Source organism: Lagenorhynchus albirostris, chromosome 15, assembly GCF_949774975.1.
Source record: "Lagenorhynchus albirostris chromosome 15, mLagAlb1.1, whole genome shotgun sequence".
In the NCBI taxonomy this organism is placed as follows: domain Eukaryota; kingdom Metazoa; phylum Chordata; class Mammalia; order Artiodactyla; family Delphinidae; genus Lagenorhynchus; species Lagenorhynchus albirostris.
The window spans coordinates 5,081,406-5,105,711 of record NC_083109.1 but is presented as its reverse complement, the minus strand read 5'-3'; the positions used below and the strand labels follow the sequence as shown (position 1 = coordinate 5,105,711).

General features: G+C 44.5%; 1 protein-coding gene across 1 annotated transcript in view; it reads right to left on the bottom strand.

Annotated features, from left to right (window-relative positions):
- Positions 1 to 24,306, bottom strand: part of LOC132504722 (putative serine/threonine-protein phosphatase 4 regulatory subunit 1-like) — a 66,019-nt gene that overhangs the window by 36,948 nt on the left and 4,765 nt on the right. Inside the window, exons 3-5 of the mRNA XM_060122286.1 lie at positions 10,239 to 10,371; positions 2,232 to 2,338; positions 1,063 to 1,205 (exon numbers count right to left, since the gene is read on the bottom strand). Of these exons, the coding sequence (XP_059978269.1) occupies positions 1,063 to 1,205; positions 2,232 to 2,338; positions 10,239 to 10,371 (383 nt within the window). The remainder of the gene's footprint in view (positions 1 to 1,062; positions 1,206 to 2,231; positions 2,339 to 10,238; positions 10,372 to 24,306) is intronic.

Sequence of the window (24,306 nt, the reverse complement as noted above, 5' to 3'; positions counted from 1 at the left end):
ACAACATTGTAAACCAACTATACATCAACAAAAAATAGAAAATAAAAGAAGGACGGAATTAGAGCATCACAATTTTGCAACCTCTAACAAAATCCCAGATCTAGGTGATGATAACTAATGGTTGATCACAGATTGATGAGGAACTCTGTCATAAACAGATAAGGCTGACAAAACCTAATCCGGTGACGACACTGCTTTTGTGCTTCCTGATTTGATGCAGCAGGAAAACACAGCAACACCTAAAAAGTGTTCTCACTATACGATACAAAAATCTGAGTCTGACTGAGCCTCTAGGCTTCACCAGTTTGGAGGAAATGCTGGGAAAAGAGGAACATCTCAAACAACACTGGAAATGCAATCAGCCGGATCACAAATGTGGAAAAACCTATAGGACTAATGACCTAGTTTCCTCAACAAATACACAGCAGCGGAGGAAGAACTGTTACAAATTAAAGGGGATTTAAAAGACACATCAATCGAATGCAATGTGTAGACCTTGTGCGTATTCTGATTTGAACAGACTATCTGCAAAAAGCAGATTTATGACAAAACTGGGAAAATTTGAACAGTCACTAGATGTTAGATGATATTAAGGACCTACTGATAGTTTTTATACTTGTGATAATGGTACTGTCGCTATGGGGATTTTTTAAGTGTCTGTATTTCTTAGGGAGGAATACTAAAGCATTTACAGTTGAAATGTCTGGGAAATGCTTTTATCTGGGTTGGATTTATCTGGGTAAGATAAATGAAAAACGACTGGTCAAGTGTTAATGAGAGTTGGAGCTGGGTGGAGAGTACACGGGCATTCATTTTAATACTCTCGCCACGGCTAGGTGCGTTTGAAAATTTACATAGTAAAAAGTGGGGGAAAAAAAGAAATATGATAATAAGAATGCGTGCCATCTACCTTCCTATGTGATTAAAGAAACTGGGCACAAAGGGACCTTTCATTCTTGAGTCACTTAACTCTAAGAAGCTGTTTTCTGAATTATGAATATCAGCGAAAATAAGACGAAAGAGAATTTGCTACAAAGACCTTAAGGTTATAATTTTTCACACCTGGTTGTTTGGATCTGCGAGGCACCGCACCACGATGGGTATGAGATGTTCAGAGAGCACCACTGGAAAATCAGACCTGTTTTCTTGTAGAAAAATGGCAATAGGAGGAATCTGTTCCAGCAGCTCAGCCCGCACTGTGGGCTCTGCAGCAATAAAAAAATGAGACAAAGAATTATATAAGAATAAGCCAAGCATCTTATATAGTATATATTGATAGTTTCTAGCTTTTCTTACTAAAATACTTCATCAAGGAAATTAGACAAATGCAGGTTAAAAAATCATTTCCCATTTAGAGTATTTATGCTACAGACAAGCTTAAAAAGCTTATAAGCTATACGGCAATACAAAAACATAAAAAGCTGATAAGCTATACAGCAATACAAAATCATAAAAAGAAGAGAGAATGACAACTCTATTATAACAAGCCATATATAAATCAAGGAGGGGGCAAGACATCTGCATGCCGGGCCAGCGTCCAAAACCCATTACAACTAACGGCATATATGCGAGACCTATGGGCTGTGCTTATTCAAATTCCAGCCAGAAAGTATACGTTACAAATAATTCTTTCATAAATGCACTCCCCCACAATCCACGCACCCCAATTGTTTCTAAGGCAAAGCATTAAACGAAAGAGCGGCTCTAGCTCCAATACACCACATTAAATTTCACACGAGTATATAATTGCTTCAGCACCGTAAACGGTGACTCACTTACAAAGAGAATCCATTTAAGGGCTCAAAACATCCACTCGAGCCTTTTTAAAAGCGTTGTGTCATGCTCATATGAATATTTTAAACTAATATGGGAGCTATATGGAAGGGTTTATTTTTCTATTTTCGGTTAAAATGATCAAAATCTAAAGCAAGCCAATCAGCTATCACAGCTTATATACAATTTCTTGGAAATGTACAACTTAAAAATATAAGCGGGCTTCCCTGGTGGCGCAGTGTTTGAGAGCCCGCCTGCTGATGCAGGGGACGCAGGTTCGTGCCCTGGTCCGGGAAGATCCCACATGCCGCGGAGCGGCTGGGCCCGTGCACCATGGCCACAGAGCCTGCGCGTCTGGAGCCTGTGCTCCGCAACAGGAGAGGCCACAGCAGTGAGAGGCCCGCGTAGAAATAAATAAATAAATAAATAAAATAAAAGTATACAATCCTTGTACAAACCTGCATCTTCTGACAATCTGACCACGATCTCCATTACCGTTATGAAGTCTTCTTCATTGTTACTGAAGTCCCGGAAGATATCAAGCAGCCCTCTGGCAATAATCTGACTGTGGAAGCGAGAAAGGATCCATACAGTTATGTGCGCTAATTCCGGCATGTGCTACGAGCAGGTAATACAATCATGGGGGAAAGGAAAGTCAGCCACCTCCGTCCAGAGGGAGAAGACACGGTCAAGCAACATGCAAAGGTGGTCAACATCCTATAAGACGAGGACCCACATCCTCCAGTCTGGCAGTCACTGGAGGTGGAAACTGTCCACCTGCACAAAAGAACACCTTTTTCTCCTTTTCTGACTGATTCTTCAGGCCTAGATAGACTTGGAAAAGAGATCCCATAACAGCGGGAGGGAATTAAGTGACCAATACAAAATGCAGAAGGAAAAGGTCCAAAGGGACATCCGATGGCCATCTCAATCTCGAATGGCCTCTACCCTCTAGGTGTCAGTAGCAGCCCCCTGGCTGCCCCCTCCCCATGATGTGACAATCAAAAATGTCTCTATATATTGCCAAGTGTCCACTGGGGCCAAATCACCCCTGGTTGAGAACCACTGCATTAAAGGATGCTGGGCAAAAGGCATAAAGGAACTCTCTGTACCATCTTTACAGCAATTCTGTAAATCTGAAGTTACTTCAAAATAAGGTTCAAAGACAAAACAAAACACAAAGACCAAAAAAAGCCACAATGGGGTAACACGACCCCCACTAGAAGAACGAAAATTATAATAACAATACCTAGTGCTGATAAAGACATGGAGCAACAGGAATTCACAGATTCTGCTCGTGGGAATGCAAAGTAGCACAACTGCTACTCGGAAAACAATTGGACAGCTTCTCAAAAAGTTAAGTGTACGCTTGTCATGCAACGCAGCAACTCCCTCTTAGGTATGTACCCAAATGAAATAAAAACGTATGTCCACACAAAGACTTGTACACAAAGGTTCATATTAGCATCATTCATAATAGTCACAAGATGGAAAACATCTCAACATCTGTCAATTGGGGAATGCACACACAAAACACAGAATACCCATACGATGGACTATGACTCAGCAACAAAAAGGAGAGAACTGCTGGTAACAACAGGGAGGAATTCCAAACGCATTTTGCTAAGTCAAAGAAGCCAGCAGAAAGGACTACATACCACATGATTCCATTTACAGGAAATTCTTAAAAAGGCAAAACCTTAGCATCAAAAAACAGATCAGTAGTTGCCTGGGCCAGCGGTGGTGAGAGAGGGGGAGACTGACTGCAAAGAGGCAAACAAGGAAACGAGGGGCTGATGGAAATGTTCAAACTCGACCATGGAGATGACTGCATGAGTGCATGCATTTACCCCAAATTCACCTCACTGGACGCTCTAAGTGGGTGGATTTTACTGCATGAAAAGTATGCCTTGATAAAGGTGTTTGTTTCAAAGACACTGATGAGGGGAAAAGTCAATGGGATCAACAGTGGCTAACGGTGGCCTGGAGGCCTTGGTGTGCCCGCAAAGAGGGACTGGCGTTCCTGATGGGTGTCTTGGAGCAAATGGAAAGGAGCCTCTGTCTGCCTCTGTCTGCTCCTCTGGGTACCTGACAATCTAGAAATAATACACGTCTCTGTGTCATTTCTGGCCAAGCATCGGGAGAAGAGCTGAGGTCAAAAACCCACCTTGCTTTTCAGAAAAAGATGACTAGAAATGTGGAATTCAAAGAGGCATCTTTTGGCCCAGCGTACTACGGGAAGAAATCCATCAGCTCGAGCCTGCCCGTGGAGAGACTTATACCACCCCTGGGATGAAAGGTCGAGGTCTGGCAGCCAGGAGGTTTGGGGAAGCCGGAACAGACACTATGAAGTCCCTGATTACAGTTCACTGGACCACATTCATGGCAGCCTCCCGGGGGAAATCAAGCAACTAAGATCCCCAATCTGCTTGTAGGGCCATAGAACGAATAGACAGAACTGCATGCAGCCTCAAGTGGTCGCAGGAGGCCTGCCCTCTTAAGGAGAGCAAGGAGAGGGGTAAGAGAGGGCCCTGAAGCAGGGGCACATCCACCGCTGTGAACGCAGAGCGCGAGAGCTAAAGACGCAAACAGATCGGGGCTTTGGCACCAACACTTCGGCTGCTTCATGTTGGAATGACCTGGCGAGGTCACAGCGGATGAGCAGAGTCCAGAAGCATCAGAGTCGATACTTCTGTCAGCTGTGCTAATGACATGAAAGAACAGTGGACAACTGTGCACCTCAGGAAAGTGTGAGGAAGCTTAAATGAGATCGTGAGATCGTGCACGGGCAGCTCAGAGCATGGCACCTGGCACACGATGAGTCCTCTAGTGCATCAGCCATCAACCATATTACGATATAAGCAAAGAATTGCAATCAAAATGTCTATCAAAAGAGGGAAGCTAAAATAAATTATGATGTAGCTATACACTGGCATACCATACAACCATTTTTAAAGGTACCTATAGAAATGCACTGAGTTAGAAAGCTGCCCATGATACATGAAATGAAAGAACAAGAGGAAGAATTTTACATACAGTATGAACCCATTTCTTAACAAAATTAGGTTTTTGCATATGTGTGCAATACATGTACATATAAACACACTCATATATACGTACACTCATTTAGGAAACGTGTGGAAGGATATATACACTGAACGGCTCATGGGTACTATCTAAGATTATAGTGCGGAAGGGAGGGAGACTCTCACTATTTAACTCCTGAAACTGCTAAATTTCAAAGAGCATGTATTATTTCTGCGAATTTTTTTTAAACATAAAGAAAGAGGATGGCTTGATTTCACATGGCAATGTTCCCTGGAAATGTCACCACGGAAGGAACCCTTGGTGTCTCTGTCCCTTCTTTCCCTCACCCACTCGTGCAGTTATGATCATGAGTTTAGCCCCACTGGCTCTGGACTAGGGGCAGGAAGCCGGGGGTGCAGAGACCAGCAAGTTCCAGGTCCCGCTCTGAAGGAGCTCACAGTCGAGGCCTGTAAGGAGGCAGGAAAATCGATGATGACCAACAGTGATACGATTCTAAAGACGGAGAAGAAGGACGTGGAGGAACGAGGCAGGGAGACGAGCGTGCGGATGAGCAGGTGTTGGGTAGGGAGACGTGGAGGGGTGAGGTCATCGGCCGCCGACGTGGGAACAGTCAGACGAGGACTTGAAAATAAGTCTGATTCACGTGCTGCAGGTCACTGGAAGAGCTGGGCATGCTGGGGCAATCAGGTAACACAGGGGCTCTCTGTGCTTCCTGCTCAGTTTTTCTGCAAACCTAAAACTGCTCACAAAAATGAAGTCTGTTAATTAAAGTGAAATAAAAACCTCCCAACAAACGAAAGCTGTGAGAATCATTGACAGTGGTCTTGTGCTAACAAGAATTGTTAAAGGAAGTTCTTGAGGCAAAAGGATATCTGACAGAAATGGACAGTTTACAAAAAGAACTAAAAAGCACAAAAATGGTAAAAATGATAGCAAATATAAAAAATATTTTTCACGGGCTTCCCTGGTGGCGCAGTGGTTGAGAGTCCGCCTGCCGATGCAGGGGACACAGGTTCGTGCCCCGGTCCGGGAAGATCCCACATGCCGTGGAGCGGCTGGGCCCGTGAGCCATGGCCGCTGAGCCTGCGCGTCCGGAGCCGGTGCTCCGCAACGGGAAAGGCCCGCGTACCGCCAAAAAAAAATATATGTGTGTGTATATATATATATATATATATATATATATACACACACACACACATATATTTTTTTTTCTCATTTTAGTTGCTTTAGAAAGATAGTTGACTATCTGAAGCAAATATAGTAACAAGGTATTGTAGGGTTTGTAACTTGTGCAGAGGTAAAATGTAGGAAGACAATAGGGGGCGAGGAAACAGAAGTCCACTGCTGTAAGGTTCTTATACTGAATCCTGCACTGCATGAAGAGTGGAGTAATTTTATTTGAACAGTTGGAATAAGCTAAAGGAATATACTATAATCTCTAGAACAACCAATAAAAATTTTTAAAAGAGGTATAACTAATAAGTCAATAGTGGAGATTAATTGGAATTATTAAAAAACTCATTCGAGGGCTTCCCTGGTGGCGCAGTGGTTGGGAGTCCGCCTGCCGATGCAGGGGACGCGGGTTCGTGCCCCAGTCCGGGAAGATCCCACGTGCCGCGGAGCGGCTGGGCCCGTGAGCCATGGTCGCTGAGCCTGCGCGTCCGGAGCCTGTGCTCCGCAACGGGAGAGGCCACAACAGTGAGAGGCCCGCGTACCGCAAAAAAAAAAAAGCAAAACTCATTCGACTTTTCTTAAAAAGGCAGGAAAAGAGGAAAATACCAGGAAGAATTGAGACAAACAGAAAACAAAGTGCAAGACAGTAGATTTAAACTGAACCATATCAATAGTAACAAATGTAAATGAGCTAAACATTCAAATTAAAAGGCAGATTGTTAAACTGGATAAGAAAGCAAGACCCAACTATATGCTTTCTACAATAACCAGGCTTTAAATATAAGATATAGGAAGGTTAACAACAAAAGTATAGGCAGAAGTATACCATACAAACACTAATCAAGAGAAAGCGGGAGTATATATATTAATATTAAACATAGTAAGTTTCAGAAAAAGGAGTATGACTAGAGATAAAGAGGGACATTGCACACTGATCAAGAGATCAATTTGTTCAAGAACACAGGGCAATACTAAGTGTGTACACACCCAAGAACACAGCTTCCAAACACACAAAATGAAAACTGTTAGAACTGAAAGAAAAACAGATCAATCCATGATTATAGTCACAGATTCCAACATTCCTCTCTCAGTAATCGACAGAACAAGAAGACAGAAAATAAATAGGAATAGACAAGACCTGAATAATGTTTTCAAACAACTTTCCAAGTTGACATTGATAGGATACTCTACCCAAAAACGTTGGGATGCACGTTCTTTTCAAGCGCACGTGAAACATGCAACAAGTTAGAGTAGATTTCTGAGCCGTAAAACAAATCTCAGCGACTTGTAAAGAAGAGAAATAACACGAAGTGTGTCCTCTGACCACAGAAGCCTTAAACTAAGCATCAAATAACAGAAAGATCCCGGAAAAATCTTCAAGTATTTCTAAATTAATCAATATACTTCTAAATAACTCATCGGTCAAAGGAGAAATCATTATGGATGTTAAAAATACTCTATACTAAAAGGTAATGAAAATATTGCCTATCAGAACTTGAGGATGCAACTAATATAATATTTAAGTATTTATAATACTTAATATAGTACTTAATAGCAACCTTAAAATGTAAAATGCAGATGTTATAAAGGAAAGGCCAAGAAAGTAAAACGTTGAGCATTCCTCACAAGAAGTAAGAAAAAGAAGAGCAATTAAATTCCCCCCCCCAAAAAAAACTCCAGGGAAGAAAATAATACAGATTAGAGCAAAAATTACTGAACTAGAAAATGAACATATAACAGAGGAATTCAAAGACAAAACTTGATTCTTCAAAATAACTAATAAAATTGATAACCCTCTGGTTAGAATCATCTAGGGAAAAAAAAGAGAAAAGGCAACCAGAGCCAACAACAGGATGGAAAATGGGGCCGTGCTACAGATTCCACAGACACTTGCCAACAGACAATGAAATAACAGATCTAAGCAGTGATTATTTGTGACCATTAAAATCATTAGAAGAAAGGTTTGTAAGGAATTTTGTAGTGAAAGAATCGAACACCTGCGCCCACTGCTCAATACTAACATCTCGGCCAGATCTTGCCTCCTGATGTTTTGTAATAAAAAGTACACAAGACAACATATGAAGTATTGTTTAAAAGAAAATTGAAGCAGAATCTAATCAAGTCTCCAAGTTTAATTTTCAGTTTACAGAAAATACAGAGAACAAAGGAACACATGAAATTATACCATGAGAATAATGACCACCAAATCCAGAATGTGGAAAATTCTACAAGACTAATGACCCCTTCAAGAGGGACTTCCGTGGTGGCGCAGTGGTTAAGAATCTGCCTGCCAGGGCTTCCCTGGTGGCACAATGGTTGAGAGTCCACCTGCCGATGCAGGGGACACAGGTTCGTGCCCCGGTCCGGAAAGATCCCACATGCCGCAGAGCGGCTGGGCCCGTGAGCCATGGTCGCTGAGACTGCGTGTCCAGAGCCTGTGCTCCGTAACGGGAGAGGCCACAACAGTGAGAGGCCCGCATACCACAAAAAAAAAAAAAAAAAGAAATGATACAATTTACATTAGCCTAAAAGGTCAAATACCTAGAACTAAATCTAACAAGATACAAAAGATCTCTACAACAGAAAACCACGTATTATACTTTTATAGTTATTTATGTGTATGTTTATACATGTATATGTATATATGTGTATATACACACACACACACACACACACACAGGGAAAGTGAAGAAAACCTTAAAAAATTGAAGGAGTAGAAAACTAGATATTGTAAGGATATCAATTCTTTACATATTGATTTATAGATGCAATGCAACTGCAGTGAAAATCCCAGTAGGTTTTCTTTTCTAGAAACCGATAAAGGGGTATTAACATACACTTGGAAATGCAAAGGGCCAGCGGCAGCCAGGACAATCTTGGAGAACAAAGCGGGATAGCAAGGTATCAGGTAACCTCTCTGATACCAAGACTTGGATGACAAAGTTGCAGTAATGAGGATGGTGGGGTCCTGGTGCTACGACAGATACACAGCCAATGCAGCAGACTAGAGAGTCCAGAAACGGACAGCTGACTGAAGACAAAGGTGGCAATGCGGAGCAGAGATCAACGCGCTCTCAATGAATGGCCCTGGGTTAACTGGAGACCACAGGAGGGAAATGAAACCTGACTTCTCCCTCACATCACACCAAACAAGAAAAGCAACGCCAGGTGGACTGTGGCTCCCAGTGTGAACGGGAAACAACAAGACTTCAGGAAGACAGTGTAAGAAAATACGCTAGTGGCCTGGGGGAGGCAGACATCTCTTACACAGGACATGAAAAGCACAGACCCTAAAAGAGAAAGTTGCTAAACCGTGGACTACATGCCTCAGTGAAGAGCGGCTCATCAAAAGACGCCGCTCGCAGCACCCTCGCTTCCCCAGCTGTAGATCTGGGATAATAATTGGGCTCGCTCAGTAGCACTTGCTGTGAGCTCACCTTCTATGATTTAACAGATGTAAAAGCAGAGACTATAATTTTTTAAAGGAGTAGTAAGAATAGACAGTGAGTAGGAACCAGTCTTAACAGAACCTGTCCTTCAGGGAAGGGATGCAGGGAGGGCCGGGGAGAGTCCACAGAACTGTCAGAGAGAGAGAGGGTGTGGAAGTGGAAGGAAAGGGCCCGTAGAAGGGGTGACAAGGAAGAGACAGAAGACGGAGGGAGACGGGAGACGAGAGAGCGTCTTCTCTGAGGGAGGAGGGAGATGCCGGCAGATGCAGGTTTGGGCGGATTGGGAACTGAAAGGGATGCCTTAGTCTCTGCTTTCCTCCTGAAGGAGGAGTCAAGGTCATCTGCTGAAGGGAAGAGACGTGGGCTGAGCCCAGAGGAGGGTCCTGCCAGCACCATGAGGAGTGACAGCAGAATGTGCAGGACAAGTGGCACAAAGGTCCCTGAAGCCCAGTGCCGTCAAGACACAAGACAGGCGAGCAACGCACCGACCGATGCTTCTCAATTGTGGGACACGTTTTACTTTTCTGAGCACCGTACATGTGAAGGAAAGCCAGCTAGCAATCCTAATTATTTAAATCCCATTACATTTCACCACCGTCTCCTTCCTGGCTTACCTGGTGGTCAGTAAAACAGCAACAAGAATAATGGGAAACCCTAATGACGCAGTGCTGTTCAGGCAGACTCTCAGCACCCAGGGAACAGCCCGTATCCACCTCCACCACGCACCTGCAAGGCTGTCACAGACAGGTGGCCGCCGGTGGCCCCTTGACCGCACGCAGGCCAGGCACAGCTTACCAGTTGAAGATGTTGCCACTGAAAGTGTACTTTTCCAGGCGAGCAAGTGCAGGCAGATTGTCCTGGCCCAGAACGTCCAAGAAGGCTGTCACCCTCATGCCATCGCATGAGGGACCGTAGTCCTCAAATCCATCTAGAGGGGAAGAGGGGAACCACACTCGTAAGTGCGCACCAACTGGGACTGGCCACACCCGGGCAAGACGGGGCCGGTCGCACGCCTTCTACTTTCGCAGGCCTTCCCGGCTGAAGCCTCTGAGTACCGCAGACTTGACAATGCATGGAAAATGCAGGGGGCAGGTTAATAAACCAAGGGAAGGGTGATGAGACCAGAGCCTTCGAGAAGGGCCAAACGCCCTGCCTTCAGGGCTGCTGGTCTGATGCACTCTCACCACCGTGGACAGGACCCTCTCTGCCATCTGGGACACAGAAGCAGGTGAACAAAGCGCTCGCCCCTATGAAAACTGGCCCCGGAGCTCTACGCAAACACATTTAAAACGGTCGAAAGAAAAAGAGGTTGGACCCCTAAGCAAGAATCTGACGGCAAGTCCTCAGCGCCATATCTTGTCTTGGCCTAAACGTCCTCACTATGCAGCTTCACCCACTCCGTGACGTCGAGTCCCACCAACCCTCAGCCCTGGCCTGGCAACACCCAACCAGACCCCTCCACATGGATGTCTAACAGGTGCCTCCAACTCACTCTGGCCAAAAATGAGCCAGCTGTCATACTGCCTCTTCCCCTCCAAGCCTGCTCTCCCCTGTACCCCCACTGAGGGCAGGCATCCCCTCCCTCCAGTGTAACGCCAAACAGCCCTGGAACGGAATGAATCCCCCAACTTCTATGTATTAGCTGTGTGACCAGAGTAAGTGACTTAACCTGTCTATGCTCCCATATTCTAACATGTAGGGTGCATACAAAACCCTACCCTTGCCCGGTCCAGATGCTGGAACAAGTAAGTTCGTGCATGGCAAGACCAACGGGATCTGGCCCCTCATGATCTGGCCTTGACCCTGGCCACCACCCTCTACGCACCCACGCGTCAGGGGTGGAAAGGCTTCCCTCCTATCCCCTGAGCTGAAATAGCTGGGCGAGAAGCACTACTGCAAAAAAGCAGAGGGTTCCTACATGGCAGATAGAAAAACCACGGTTAATTTAGGCAGTAAATGATAACAGTTGAAAACAAGAGATGACAAGTTTGCGCCTAGGTGCTTACTCTTGTTTGAAACATTAACCACATTTCTTTTCTCAACTAATTCTTTTAGGCTAGTAATCAGAGCCTATTAAAAATGTACACTGTATAACAGTTACCCAGATAATTCTAACACAGAATTAGACGTCTGTAGAAACAAATGTGTGTGCCACGATCAAAGACGTCATTTTCCTGCAGGGTCCCTCCTGGGAACACCAGGCCCCTAACCACAGTCACGTGGCATGGGCTATTCCCAGTACCTTTCGGGACCCAGGAAGAATATGCAACCTCCAACCCACAGACGGTCACGGAGCACTGCGGACCCGGCCTGGAGTGGGCTTTAAAACACCGAGTTCAAAACAGACAGCTTTGGGACATGATGATGTCCACAGACATACATGCCCTTTTCACACATACAACTTTTCATAAGGATCAGGTTTCAAAACATCCTCTGAGGCCCAACCGTGTACTTCATGGGTTAAGAACTCCTGTTTTAAAGTAACAGAAAATATTTCTTCAAAAAACTCTGCTTATGGACTTCCCTGGTGGCGCAGTGGTTGAGAGTCCGCCTGCCGATGCAGGGGACACGGGTTCGTGCCCCGGTCCGGGAAGATCCCACATGCCGCGGAGCGGCTGGGCCCGTGAGCCATGGCCGCTGAGCCTGCGCGTCCAGAGCCTGTGCTCCGCAACGGGAGAGGCCACAACAGTGAGAGGCCCGCGTACAGCAAAAAAAAAAAAAAAAAAACCAAAAAAACTCTGCTTATCAGAGACCTAAAGAACTTAGCAATTCATTCTGCAAAAGAATAATTGTTATTAGAGAACATTAATGATTCTACTACACTAACTATATACATGGAAATAAAAGCCATAAGCCATAAAATATTGGATAATAACTAAACTTTATTGGTTACTTCCTATAGGCCAGGAACTGTGTTAAGAGCTTTCTGTATAGCAGTAGTTCACTAAACCCTGACAATAACCATATTAGCCCATGTTTCCATTAAGGGAATTGAAGCTCAGAGAGGTTAAGAAGGTTGCCGAAGGTCACGCAGCTACAGAGTGGCAGAGTCAGAACCTGAACGCAAACAGTCGGACTCTAGATGTTGCACTATGCTGTCCTGCCAGAAAGGAAACCGAAATTTTAATATTAATTTTCAAAGAAATCCCTCCCTCCTCCCTGCCCGGGATTCAGCCACAGTGGCGTTCCCTTAGTTCTTCAAACACACCAAAAGCCTTCATCTCGATGATTTTGTACGTGCTGTTCCCACTGCCTGGGACACTATCACTCCTTAATCGCTAGGCCCTACCCCAGCCTGGGTGTCACTGTCCAAAAGAGCCTTTCCCTGACCTTTGCAGAAAGGCCAGTCCCTGGCTACAGCCTCTCCTGGAGCTGTGGCTCTCCCGTCCTGACGCCGCCACAGAGGTGCCGGCACCAGCTTTTGTGGCTGCTCGCGTCTGTCTCCCAGCAGCTCTGCCCGCTCCACGGAGGGGCTGTAACCCCAGCACCCAGGGGTTAATACCTGACAAGTAACAGGTGCTCAATAAAAAGTAGTGCCGTGAAGGAACACCAAAAGAAACCTAAATGAATGAAAATACTGAATTTTTTTTTAAAAAAAAGAATGTTGTAATATAAAATCATAAAGAAGCAAGAAGGAACCTTAGCACATTCCTTGATAAATTCCCTCACTTTATATTCAGAGCCCCCAAAGCCAGCAGCAAAAACTGCAATTCTTAGAACCTAAATGTTCTGCATTCCGGCCCAGCGCTCTCTCAAGAGATGTGCAGAAAGACCTACTGAGATGAAGGCTGAAAGCACAACAAAGCCAAAGGCAAGGGTTGTGGCCTCCGAGGCAACTGAAGGAAGGCGAGAGAGACTTCCGTTTCCAGCCGAGAAGGTAAAAGACCTGCAAGGTTTTCACAACTAGAAAACCAGGAAAAATATCAATATGTACACTGTACGTGTACCTCAATATGTACCCTGAGATAACGGCTAACAATTTTCCAGAATATAAAAGATGAATATTCAATTTGAAGACGTACAAATCCTGAACTGTATGATTAATAACAAATCCATACTTAGAAGCACTGTAGAACACCAATGGCAAAGGAAAGCATCTAAAGAAAATGAAGAAAAATTAAAGATTAAATCCCAGACCTCGCACTTAAAAGACGTCAGAGGCATAATGCATGAGTTGAAATAGCTGGTTCTGAAATCCAGCTCTGCCTCTTAGAAGGTACACTCCAGGTAAATATCTGACCTCTCTGATTCTCAGTTTCTCACTCTAGTAAAATGGATGCCTACCTCAGGTGACTGTTGCAGGGTAGGTTAAATGACAGTAGATGGACACATAGATACAGTTATGCAGCATGCGACACACATAAGCGCTTCAGAAATGTCAGCTGCTGCCGTTCTTATGGCTAAGCCACTGAGCGCATTACGTCACTCGTATTGTTTATGCTTCTACCCCCCAGAGTTCAGGGTAACCACAGCAACTAGAAAGTGTGTTGCTGTGGGGGGGGGGAATATGAGGGGAAGCCCTTGTATTAAACTCAGCCCAAACTCTGGCTTGACCCCTAAACCATGCCCCTGTGTGGTAAACTCCAGCATAGCTGAGGCTAGGAGAACTGAAATGAGATTTGGGGTGCTATCCACTACAGGAGAGACAGTGGGAACAGTTGGACTTCAATTTAAATGCCTACTGAAATAAAACAAAACAGAACAAAGAAATCAACACTCTCTGGAGGCATATAGCAGAATTCAGAGATTTTTACAGCACATAATATTCACTATATCCAGGTTACACTCCAAAATTACTCAGTAAACATAGAAACAGAAAACTTGAACTAGCTAAAAGAGAAAACGTCAAAGCATATAGGAAGGATCAAAATTTTAGAATCACAGACAAGGATTTTAAAACAACTGTTATAAAATGCCTACGGATATAAAAGAAAATATGCCTATAATGAGTGAAAAGATAAGAAATCTCAGCAAAGAAATGTTAACTATAAAAAGACACGAAATAAAAATTCTAAAATTGAAATATCTGAAATTTAAAAATTCACTGAGCGGCCTTAACAGAATGGAGATGACAAAACAATGGCCAAAAACTCCCCAAACTCGGTGAAAGAAACAAATATATAAAATCAAGGGTCTCAGCAAACCTCAAGAAGATAAATACAATTGGCCCTTGAACCACACCGGGGTTAATCCAAGTATAACTTATAGTCTGTCCTCCAAATGCGTGGTTCCTTTGCATCCACAGATTCAACCAGCCACAGACCATGTAGCACTGAAGTATTCCTTACTGAAAAAAGACCTGTATATAAGTGGGCCTGCACAGTTCAAGTCCAAGTTCTTCAAGAGTCAACGGTACACAGAAAACCACACTTAGACACATCACAGTCAAACCGCTGATAACCAAAGAGAATCTTGAAAGCAGCAAAGAAAAACAAAAATTACGTACAAGGAGTAATGATTTGAATGTCCCCTGACTCCTCACCAGAAATAGTGGAAGCAGAAGACCGTGGAAGCACACCTTTAAAGGACTGAAAGAAATAATGTCAATCCAGAACTTGACATCCAGTGAAATATCTTTCAGGAAGAAAGATGAATGAAAGACACTGTCAGACTAAAAAGGAAACAAAAAAGTACACACACTAAGAATTTATTTTTTAACACACCCTTTTAAACATTGCCAGCAAATGTGGACTGAAAGAAATGCTCGGTGAAGTCCTACAGGCTGAAGAGGAGTGATACCACCTGGAAACTTTACCTTCAAAAGGAATCAAAAGCATTGGAAACAGTAAATATGTGGGTAAATGTTTTAAAAACTATTTTTCCTCCTGATTTCTTCAAAATACACACAATGGTTTAAAGCAATACAAATCAAAACTTATAACTTCGTATTGGAGAATTTATAACACGTAGATGTACTATGCAATAAAAACAGCAACATAAAGTAGGAGGGTAAGAAATGGAACTATACAGTTGTCAGTTTTCAACATCTTACGTAAAGTGGTGCATTATTAACTCTAAGTAGACTGCTTCTGTCTCCACGGCTAGACTTGGAGGCCCTTACGCCCTGGGACCACGTCGCATAATGCCTGGTACATAGCCTACACTTAATACATAGCAGTTTCTATAGAAGTCAGTCTCCCAAGACTTTGACTACCTGGATTCAATTCATGAGAGTCTAACAGCCCCTGAGAAGCTGAGAAAATCTAGCTTCCACCAAAAGAAACATGAGGTGCAGCAACTAGCCTAAAGCCACCTGGAGCCGCACGCACAGCGAGTTATCAAGAAACCAAGACATTAATTCATTCGTCTCTGCTTGCAAAAATGAGAGGTCTTAGTTTCAGGACAGAACGCAGGTCAAAACTATCACATAACTGCTACGATAAAATGAATACATTGCAACATCCAATACAAAGCGCATGAGTTCCTCAAAAGTATTCCACCATCCTAACGATGAATATAGTGGAATTAAATTGTGGTAATTCATATTAAGTAGGTAAAGAGGGACAGAGGGAAGAAAGACGTGTAAAATTCACTGGAAATAGTAAGAAATCTGAATTACAGGGATTTTTGTTTTAAGAAGTGGAATTACAGTTTTAGTCCTGTACAGAACAAAGAACCAGGTTATCACACGGCTACCTCCCTGGGAGAGTTCTGCATTAATAGACCGCTGGTGGCCAATCAGAGCCAAAGAGGACCGGCCTCCTTTACATCCCTGGTTGGTCACACACTCTCCAACTGCAGCTCTGACCTCACCAGCGAGTCTGCAAATGCACAGCCGTCACCTGGCCTCACTATGGACAGCTCAGGACGGCACGTCCCCCAGTGTGGCACAGGGAAGGGACATTAAATATCACTAAACCACACAGTGGGAAAGTTATTCTCTTCTCAATTCTCTGATTAATCAAAGAAAGTTTCATTTCGACTAGTGTGTCTTCCAACACTTCCCTAAAACTGGTTCATCTTCCTTTCGAACACAGAGCAGGGCTCACACTCAGAATCCTTAGCAGACAACCGTGTCTACCTAGAATTTTATCATGTGATTTTACTTTTGTCTTATGATATTTTGGTTGAGTTTCATGTTGAGCAATTCATACAAGTTCCCCAAAATGTGTTTCAATAAAAGAAATTATTTGATACAAAGAAAAATACAGGTGGTATATAGATACAGCACAAATAGGAAAAGCGGGACACGAATGACAGACTTCTGAAAAATACTGGATTGGTATAATCCAAGGACAATATTCCCCACTAAGAGCATCACATTCATATGTGAATAATAGTGTCTTTTACTCCAAGTTCCAAATACACGTAAACATTGTCCTTTGGGTGGACCAACATCCTGGCCCCTTTCAAAATCCTACTTGAATCCAAATTGATGAGATTATCAGTCAGACTATTACTATTTACTTGTAAATGACGTATTAAGTTTTTTGAACTACTCCATAAAAGCACCAGCGTTTACTAAAATGTACATGCAAGGCAGATTTGGAACCCCTTGCCACAAAGCGAATGAAGACAGCCAGCATCAATGTCAACTCTTCAACGTCAACTCTGACAGTATTCTAACCGGATACCGTGATTAATAACCTCTTCCCCTGACATTTTACTGTGGGTTTCTTTTTTATTAAGTCTTCAAAGACAAACTAAATCAATCAGCAGCTGATGAACTATATAATAACAGAGCAGGGTTACTCAGCCTCAGCATGATTGGCCCTTGAACCACATTCTAACAGCCCGATGCAGGGCTTGTTCTGTGCATTGCAGGACATTCCGCAGCCTTCCTGGCCTCAACTCACTAGATGCCAGGAGCATCCTCTCCCCACTTTGTGAAAATCAAAAACGTCTCCAGACACTGCCACAGGTCCCCAGTTGAGAACCACTGTGAAGATAAAAGCTAGGTGTTACCTGAGCAGCCCCTGGTGAGTGGATGGTCCCATAAGGGAAGGGGCTTCATGTCAGCAGGAATGACCTGGCCCCCTTTGGCCTCTCTGACCTCATCTCCCACCCCTGCCCTCTCCTCCAGCCACGCAGCTCCTTGCTGTTTCCCCATGACCCCAGTCACTTCCCTGGCTGAGGGCCATCACACAGCCCAGCACTTCCCTCTGCCGAGAACTCTGCTCCCCAAGATGTCCTCTTCGATAACTTCCTTCTTCTCAGGAAAAGCTTTGCTCACTCATCCTCTCAATGAGGTCCACCCTCATTTTGAAATTGCATGCCTCCCATCTACACCATTTTGAAATTGCATGCCTCCCATCTACACCCCACCGTACCCTGATCTACTTTTCTATTTTTCCAGAGAATGTATCAGCTTCTGACACACAGAACGTTTTCTTCCCACGTCTACTGTTTATCAGCTGGGTCCACCCCCCAATCCTCCACCATCGCACCCAGGGCAAAAATCTTTTACTGACTCCTTGATATGCCTGGCGCACAGCAGGCTATCAGTAAGAGCTGCTGAATGAATGAATGAATGAATGGTAAAGATCTGTCAGGCTAGGGGCTTCCCTGGTGGCGCAGTGGTTGAGAGTCTGCCTGCTGATGCAGGGGACACGAGTTCGTGCCCCAGTCTGGGAGGATCCCACATGCCGCGGAGCGGCTAGGCCCGTGAGCCATGGCCGCTGGGCCTGCGCGTCCGGAGCCTGTGCTCCGCAGCGGGGGAGGCCACAGCGGTGAGAGGCCCGCGTACCACACACACACAAAAAAAGATCTGTCAGGCTAGCTTGCTGCGCCTCCTGGCAGTGGCAGCAACACATAAAATAACTCCTGCTCTCAGAAAGAATTATCTAGAATTTACATTTCTAGCCACTGCTAAGAGGGCGAACAGGCAACTATTCACGGAATAAGGAACCACGGTCTGTGGACACGGTGATATCAGGAGCAGTCGATTATCCACAAGTCCAGGTCATCCACACACATCAGGAATCTTAAGCATTCAAGCTAGAAATGAAACATGAAGTAGGATATGAATAATGCCTTGTTCAAATTTTTTCATTATATTTTCCTACATTTGAAAAAAAAAAAGTTACCTACTCCACTCAAGAAGGCTTAATATAATACAGAAAAGCAAAGCCTTCTTAAGAAAATAATCTCTAATACCTTCAAGCCTTCTTGGCTCACTTAAAATACTTTAAAAACAACACTGATCCTGATCGGCTTCACTTGCTGCCTCCGCGATGAGGGACTTTTGGCGGCAGCTGTTTTCTATGTTTCTGCCACGTGTGAGCTTCATTGGCAAGTTTGCACAGGACATCACTGACCCTTTACCAAAAATGACTAATAATTTAAACCTAACAAAGACCAGCAAGGGAAAGGCTGAGAAGTGCGATTTGACTTGCAGGGGTAGGGGCCCCTCCTGCCACACCTTCTGCTCAGCACCCTGTCCCCAGCTGCACACCCACGTGTCCACATGTTCCCTGAACCGTAGGGTCCACGTCCCCGTGGCCCTGGTGCATCTCAGGCAGCAGCTATGGCTGCTGCCTACCCTCCAGGGGGATGGTCCAAGTTAAAAAAGCCAGCTAACCAGCTAAGAGATATAAAGCTCACCTCCATCCAACCCAAACCAGAGGGTCCTGAAGCAGTAGCCTTAAGCTCACCCAACCGAAGATGAGGCTGGCTCTACTTCAATGAGATACTGATCAGTTTACAAAGTACAACAGAATTATTATCCTTTGACTCTGATACTAGGTGACTAAGTAAAAAACAGGCGAACAACCAAAAACCTCCTCCCTCATTAAATGTGTTTCTGGAAGCTACAACCGTGGGGGAATAAACGTTTTTCCCTTTCCCAGATCCTCCTCAACACTAACTGGTTACTCAGGGGTTATCTACCAAACATCATGCACACTGTCAGTAGAGTCATCATTTAAAACAGGCGTGGGGGGGGGCTTCCCTGGTGGCACAGTGGTTAAGAATCCGCCTGCCAATGCAGGGGACATGGGTTCGAACCCTGGTCCGGGAAGATCCCACATGCTGCGGAGCAACGAAGCCTGTGCACCACAACTACTGAGCCTGCGCTCTAGAGCCCTCGAGCCACAACTACTGAGCCTGCAAGCCACAACTACTGAAGCCCGCGCGCCTAGAACCTGTGCTCTGCAACAAGAGAAGCCACCGCAATGAGAAGCCCATGCACCACACGAAGAGTAGCCCCCACTCACCGCAACTAGAGAAAGCCCGCGCACAGAAACAAAGACACAACACAGCCAAAAAAATACATAAAAAAATAAAAAATAAATAAAACAGGCTGGGGCGCAAAACAAGTTGGGTGAGGTTGCTCTGGCAAAAACACACAGGAGACCCTGAGCACGCGCCTGTGTGTCAGTGCTCTTCACAAGACACCAATCTGTCTTAAACCAGCCTAAGTAGGAATTAACGCTTTAAGTATAATGTTAGGTGAATGTGCTTTACAGGTTCAAAGTACAATAGATACGATCTAATAAAAAGAGAGAAAGAAAAGAAATTTTCCAGGTCATTTTGCATCACAAAAAAGATCAGAAGATCTAGTACAAAAAACAGAAGGCGTGTTAACAGCAAGCGCACCTCAAACGTCCTCTCCCCACCCACCAGGGTTAATTTCAGGTGACAACAGTAAACCATAACTCAACATTCGACAGAGTACTAGCGGTTCAGAGATGACAAAGGCATGGTCCCCAGACTCCAAAAGCTCCCAAGGGAACAAAGATCTTCCCACACATCACAACCCACAATACCCCGGTGGCAAGAGCCATAGGGTACAGGTATAAACAAGACAGGGAGGAGACCAGCTCTGCTTGGAGGAGGAAGGAGGGGGTGGGAGATGCTTCCCTACAACAGCAGTGATATTTGAGCTGGGCCTTGAAGATCGAGTAGGAGTTTACCACACAGGAAGAGAGAGAGGATCTGGGAAAGGGAAAAAGAACATTCCAGAGGAAGGGAAGAACACAGCAGAGGAAAGTGCACTGGCTGTCTGCTGCCTTTGGGGGGTTCGGGAAGCCAGAGACTTCTCACGAAGCCACCAAGCCCTAGCTGAGCAGCCACCCCAGAACTGGTCTGAAGTGGAAAGATGAGAAAAAATAAACACAATAAAACACGTCCAGTGAGATAACTTTATTGGCCCAGACATGAACAGAGGTAGAGACGGAGGCAGAATGTTAGAGCACGTCTACCCCGGCAAGCGTTTTCATTAAGAATCCGTTCTCCAGGCATTCCCAATATTTACGATTCTCCATTCAACATGTCATCCTGTCACTATAACTCTGTGTGAGATACGCCACCCTGGGCCAGCCCAATTATCCATGCGATCCAATATTCTTTCTCTAACACAGCACTAGGGGACGACGGTTGGGAGAAAACATGACAGATGTGACCCACTGTCTGTGTCCACTTCAATATGTTAGAAGATTGGTTGATGGTGGCTGAGAAGGAGTCTAGCCTTATTTGCAAAATGCGTACTTAAAAAAAAAGAGAGAGAGAGAAAACTGTATTAACGTAGAACTTATGTAATTGATAATTCTTAGCGCTTCTCATTAGCTACTCTTCGATGAACAATAACTAAGTCTCTGCAAGGCCTTATATGATTTGGGGGGAAACTAGAGTAAACCATCCATTAATGTATTATTTAAAGTGGCTTCATCCTTCTTGCTAACAGGCTTATAAATACTAATGCAGATTCTTAAATTGGGACTATTTCTAAAAGCTACACCAGACAAACCCAACCCATGCGGAAGATAAAGAACGTTCTTGCTTCTTCACTGACTTGGGGTGGCGGGGGGGGCGCGGAAGGTGGAACTGACCCCTGCACACGGCAGGTCTTTGTTGACTTAACTAAATTTCAGTGGCAAGCTGCGCAGGCAAACTTTCTCTGTATAAATGCCATTCTCTAACAAGACCCACACTGATTTATTAGCTCCTGTATGAGCGGATCCGTCCAGTGCATAACGTTTTGTATCACAAATCTTTGACGGCTACTGATGGCTATTACTAGCACTACGCAGTGGGCTGGCTGAAAAGACCGGCCCAGCTCACGAGCAGCCGTCCTTCCTATACCATGCATACATGGAAATTCCTCTCTGATTTGTGGCTTTAATCACGGCTTCCAAAACCCGTCATTATTTATGACTCTGACTTTCACACTGACGGTCAACGGGAAACACTGACTCGGGTCACCTGATAGGCGAGCACTCTGTAGCTCCAAGCCGCTCGTGGGCTCCACTGTGATATTATACATCTCAATTTTCCTGCCAACCCACCCAGCTGGGGACAGAGCTGGAGGAGCTGTGGGTGAGGGGGCCAGACTCTACACAGTCTGATGGATGGAAGAGCGCTACTGAAAAATGCAGCAACTTCTCCACTCAGACTTGAGGCAGATTCGAAAAGGAAAAAAAGGCTGCAAAACAAAACCCACAGCCCCTGGGGTGAGTGTATGCGCGTGGGGGGCTCTATTTTCCTACTGTTCAAAATATTTGAGACAATCAAGCAATACTGGCCAACATTATACCACTTTTCTAATGACCGCCTTGGCCAAACTGCCAGGAAGGTCGCCTTCCTCCTTCTGGAAAGAAGCAAACTCCTCCGCGGATGCACCGAGTTCCATGCCTGTCTTACACGGTCCAACCCCGCCATCACCCTCCCCTTCCGCTCTCTGCCATCTTCCCCTTTGCACAGACTCCTTCCCCCCATCCACGGTTATGCTCTCCCCTGTGCCTTGATCTTAAAAAGCAATTCTTATTTTTTTAACTGAAGTATGCCATTCACACAGAAAAGTACACAAAAAGTAAGTGTTCCACTTGACTAATTTTTTAACTGAACATGCCTGTGAAACCAGTCCTCAGCTCAAGAAAGACAATTTAACTGGCATCTCCAAAAGCCCCCCATGCTCCCTCCCACTTACTGCCTTACCCAAAGGGGACCACTCTCCTGCCTTCTACATCAGATCAGCTAGATGGCTGTGCTTGTTTCCATACTCTGTGTAAACAGAAGCATCCAATCTCTACCCTTTTGTGTCTGGCTTCTTTCACCAACCACTATGTTTGTGAAGTTCATCCATATGTGTGTGACGCTGTAGATAATTCAGTCTTATAGCTGCACAGTTTTCCATCGTGTGAACATAACCACCATTTATAATCCATTTTACTCACGATGGACATTTGGGTGGGTTCCAGTTTTCGACTATTAAGAAGAGTGCAACTATGACCCTGTCTTTGTGAAAATATGTGTTCACGTTTTGTGGGCAAGTAACCAAGAGTGGAACGGTTGGGCCATCCAAATCCTTTTTCTTTTTTTTTAAGGTTGTCAGAGTAGATACAAATAATGCGAAGATGTTCTGGGCTCTCTTATCCAGGAAGAAAAGCAACCCCTCCAGCTGCTTCTTCTCAAAAGGGTCTGTTTTCCTGGCTACACTGGGAGCTCCCAAGAACAGTGACCATTCCCCAAAATGCCCAATGGCCAGCCAGTGTCTGGAATACAGTGGGTGCTCGATGCATGGACTACAGCCAACATATCCTCAACTTCCCGACGCCACTCATTCTGGCCCGGCTTCTGGCCCCTGGCTGCACTGGAAAAGTTCTCACTGAGGTCACTCACCCATTGCCCTCCTTGGCCTGACCCAACTCAACCGGCACCTCCCATCTGTGCCATCTCTACGCACACCTTCCCTCTAGGTGGGAGCAGCTCTGGGATGGAGCCCAGGGTTCTTCATCCCTCTATCCCCAGTGCCTCCCACAGGCTGGTGCCTGGGAGGAGCTGGAGAAACATCTGTTACATGGATGAATGACTTTCCAAACAGGGAAAGCAAACACTTGCCCTCATCTCCTATTTTTTTCCTCATTAGGCTAAGTGATGTTTTGAAGCTCAAAACCGCTTTCTCCTTCATTAGCTAGGTTTTGTTGCAAAATTTCTGCTTAAAAAAAAAAATCTTCATTTGTGAGGTAGAAAGCCATATAAAACTCTCTTTTTAAACAGAGACAATTTCAGGGAGTCTCTAATGTTCATCTGTTTGTCTCATAGGAAATGGAAAACACAGAACAACAGAAGTAAAACGCATTACAGTTATCAGCCGGGAAGCACAGTTGACTCGGCCCACACCACGCTGACTCTTTTGTTCCTTGCTCACCCTCATCCTGTTGGGAGGAGACAGGTACGTGCTTTTAATCCCCAACACACGAACAGGGAAAAGGAGACGTGAAGGCTGAACAACTTGCCAAGGGCTCCTCCACAAAGCAGGGTCTGTGCCGGCAAAAGTCAGCTCTTCAAACTGAGCCCAGTGGGAAAGGCAGCCTTCAGGTTGGCTCAGCTAAGCAACAAGACTTCTGGGTGCGAACAGAATGAAATCAAGTTTCAGAGAAAGACAAATATAGGATACCACTTATCTGTAGAATCTAAAAAAATGATACAAATGAACTTATTTACGTAACAGACTCACAGACTCACAGGCATAAAAAACAAACTTACGGTTACACCAAAGTGGAAAGTGGGGAGAGAGAAATTAAGAGCTTGGGATTAACATATATACACTACTAGATATAAAAGAGATAACCAACCAACAATGACCTACTGTAGAGCACGGGGAACTATACTCGGTATCTTGTAATAACCTATAATGGAAAAAGAATCTGAAAAAAGAATATATATAATAAATATATGATAAAATATAATATATATATAATATATATTATATAATAAAAAGATAATATATAATAAATATATAATAAAAAGAATATAAATATATGTATATACAACTGAATCAGTTTGCTGTACACCTGAGCCTAACACGACATTGTAAATCAACTACAATTCAATTGAAAAAAAAAAAATCCCACCCCCCCGCAAAAAAAGGAAAAAAATGAAATCAAGTTTGATTTAGAACCGAGGGCCAAATGCAGCCCTGTGT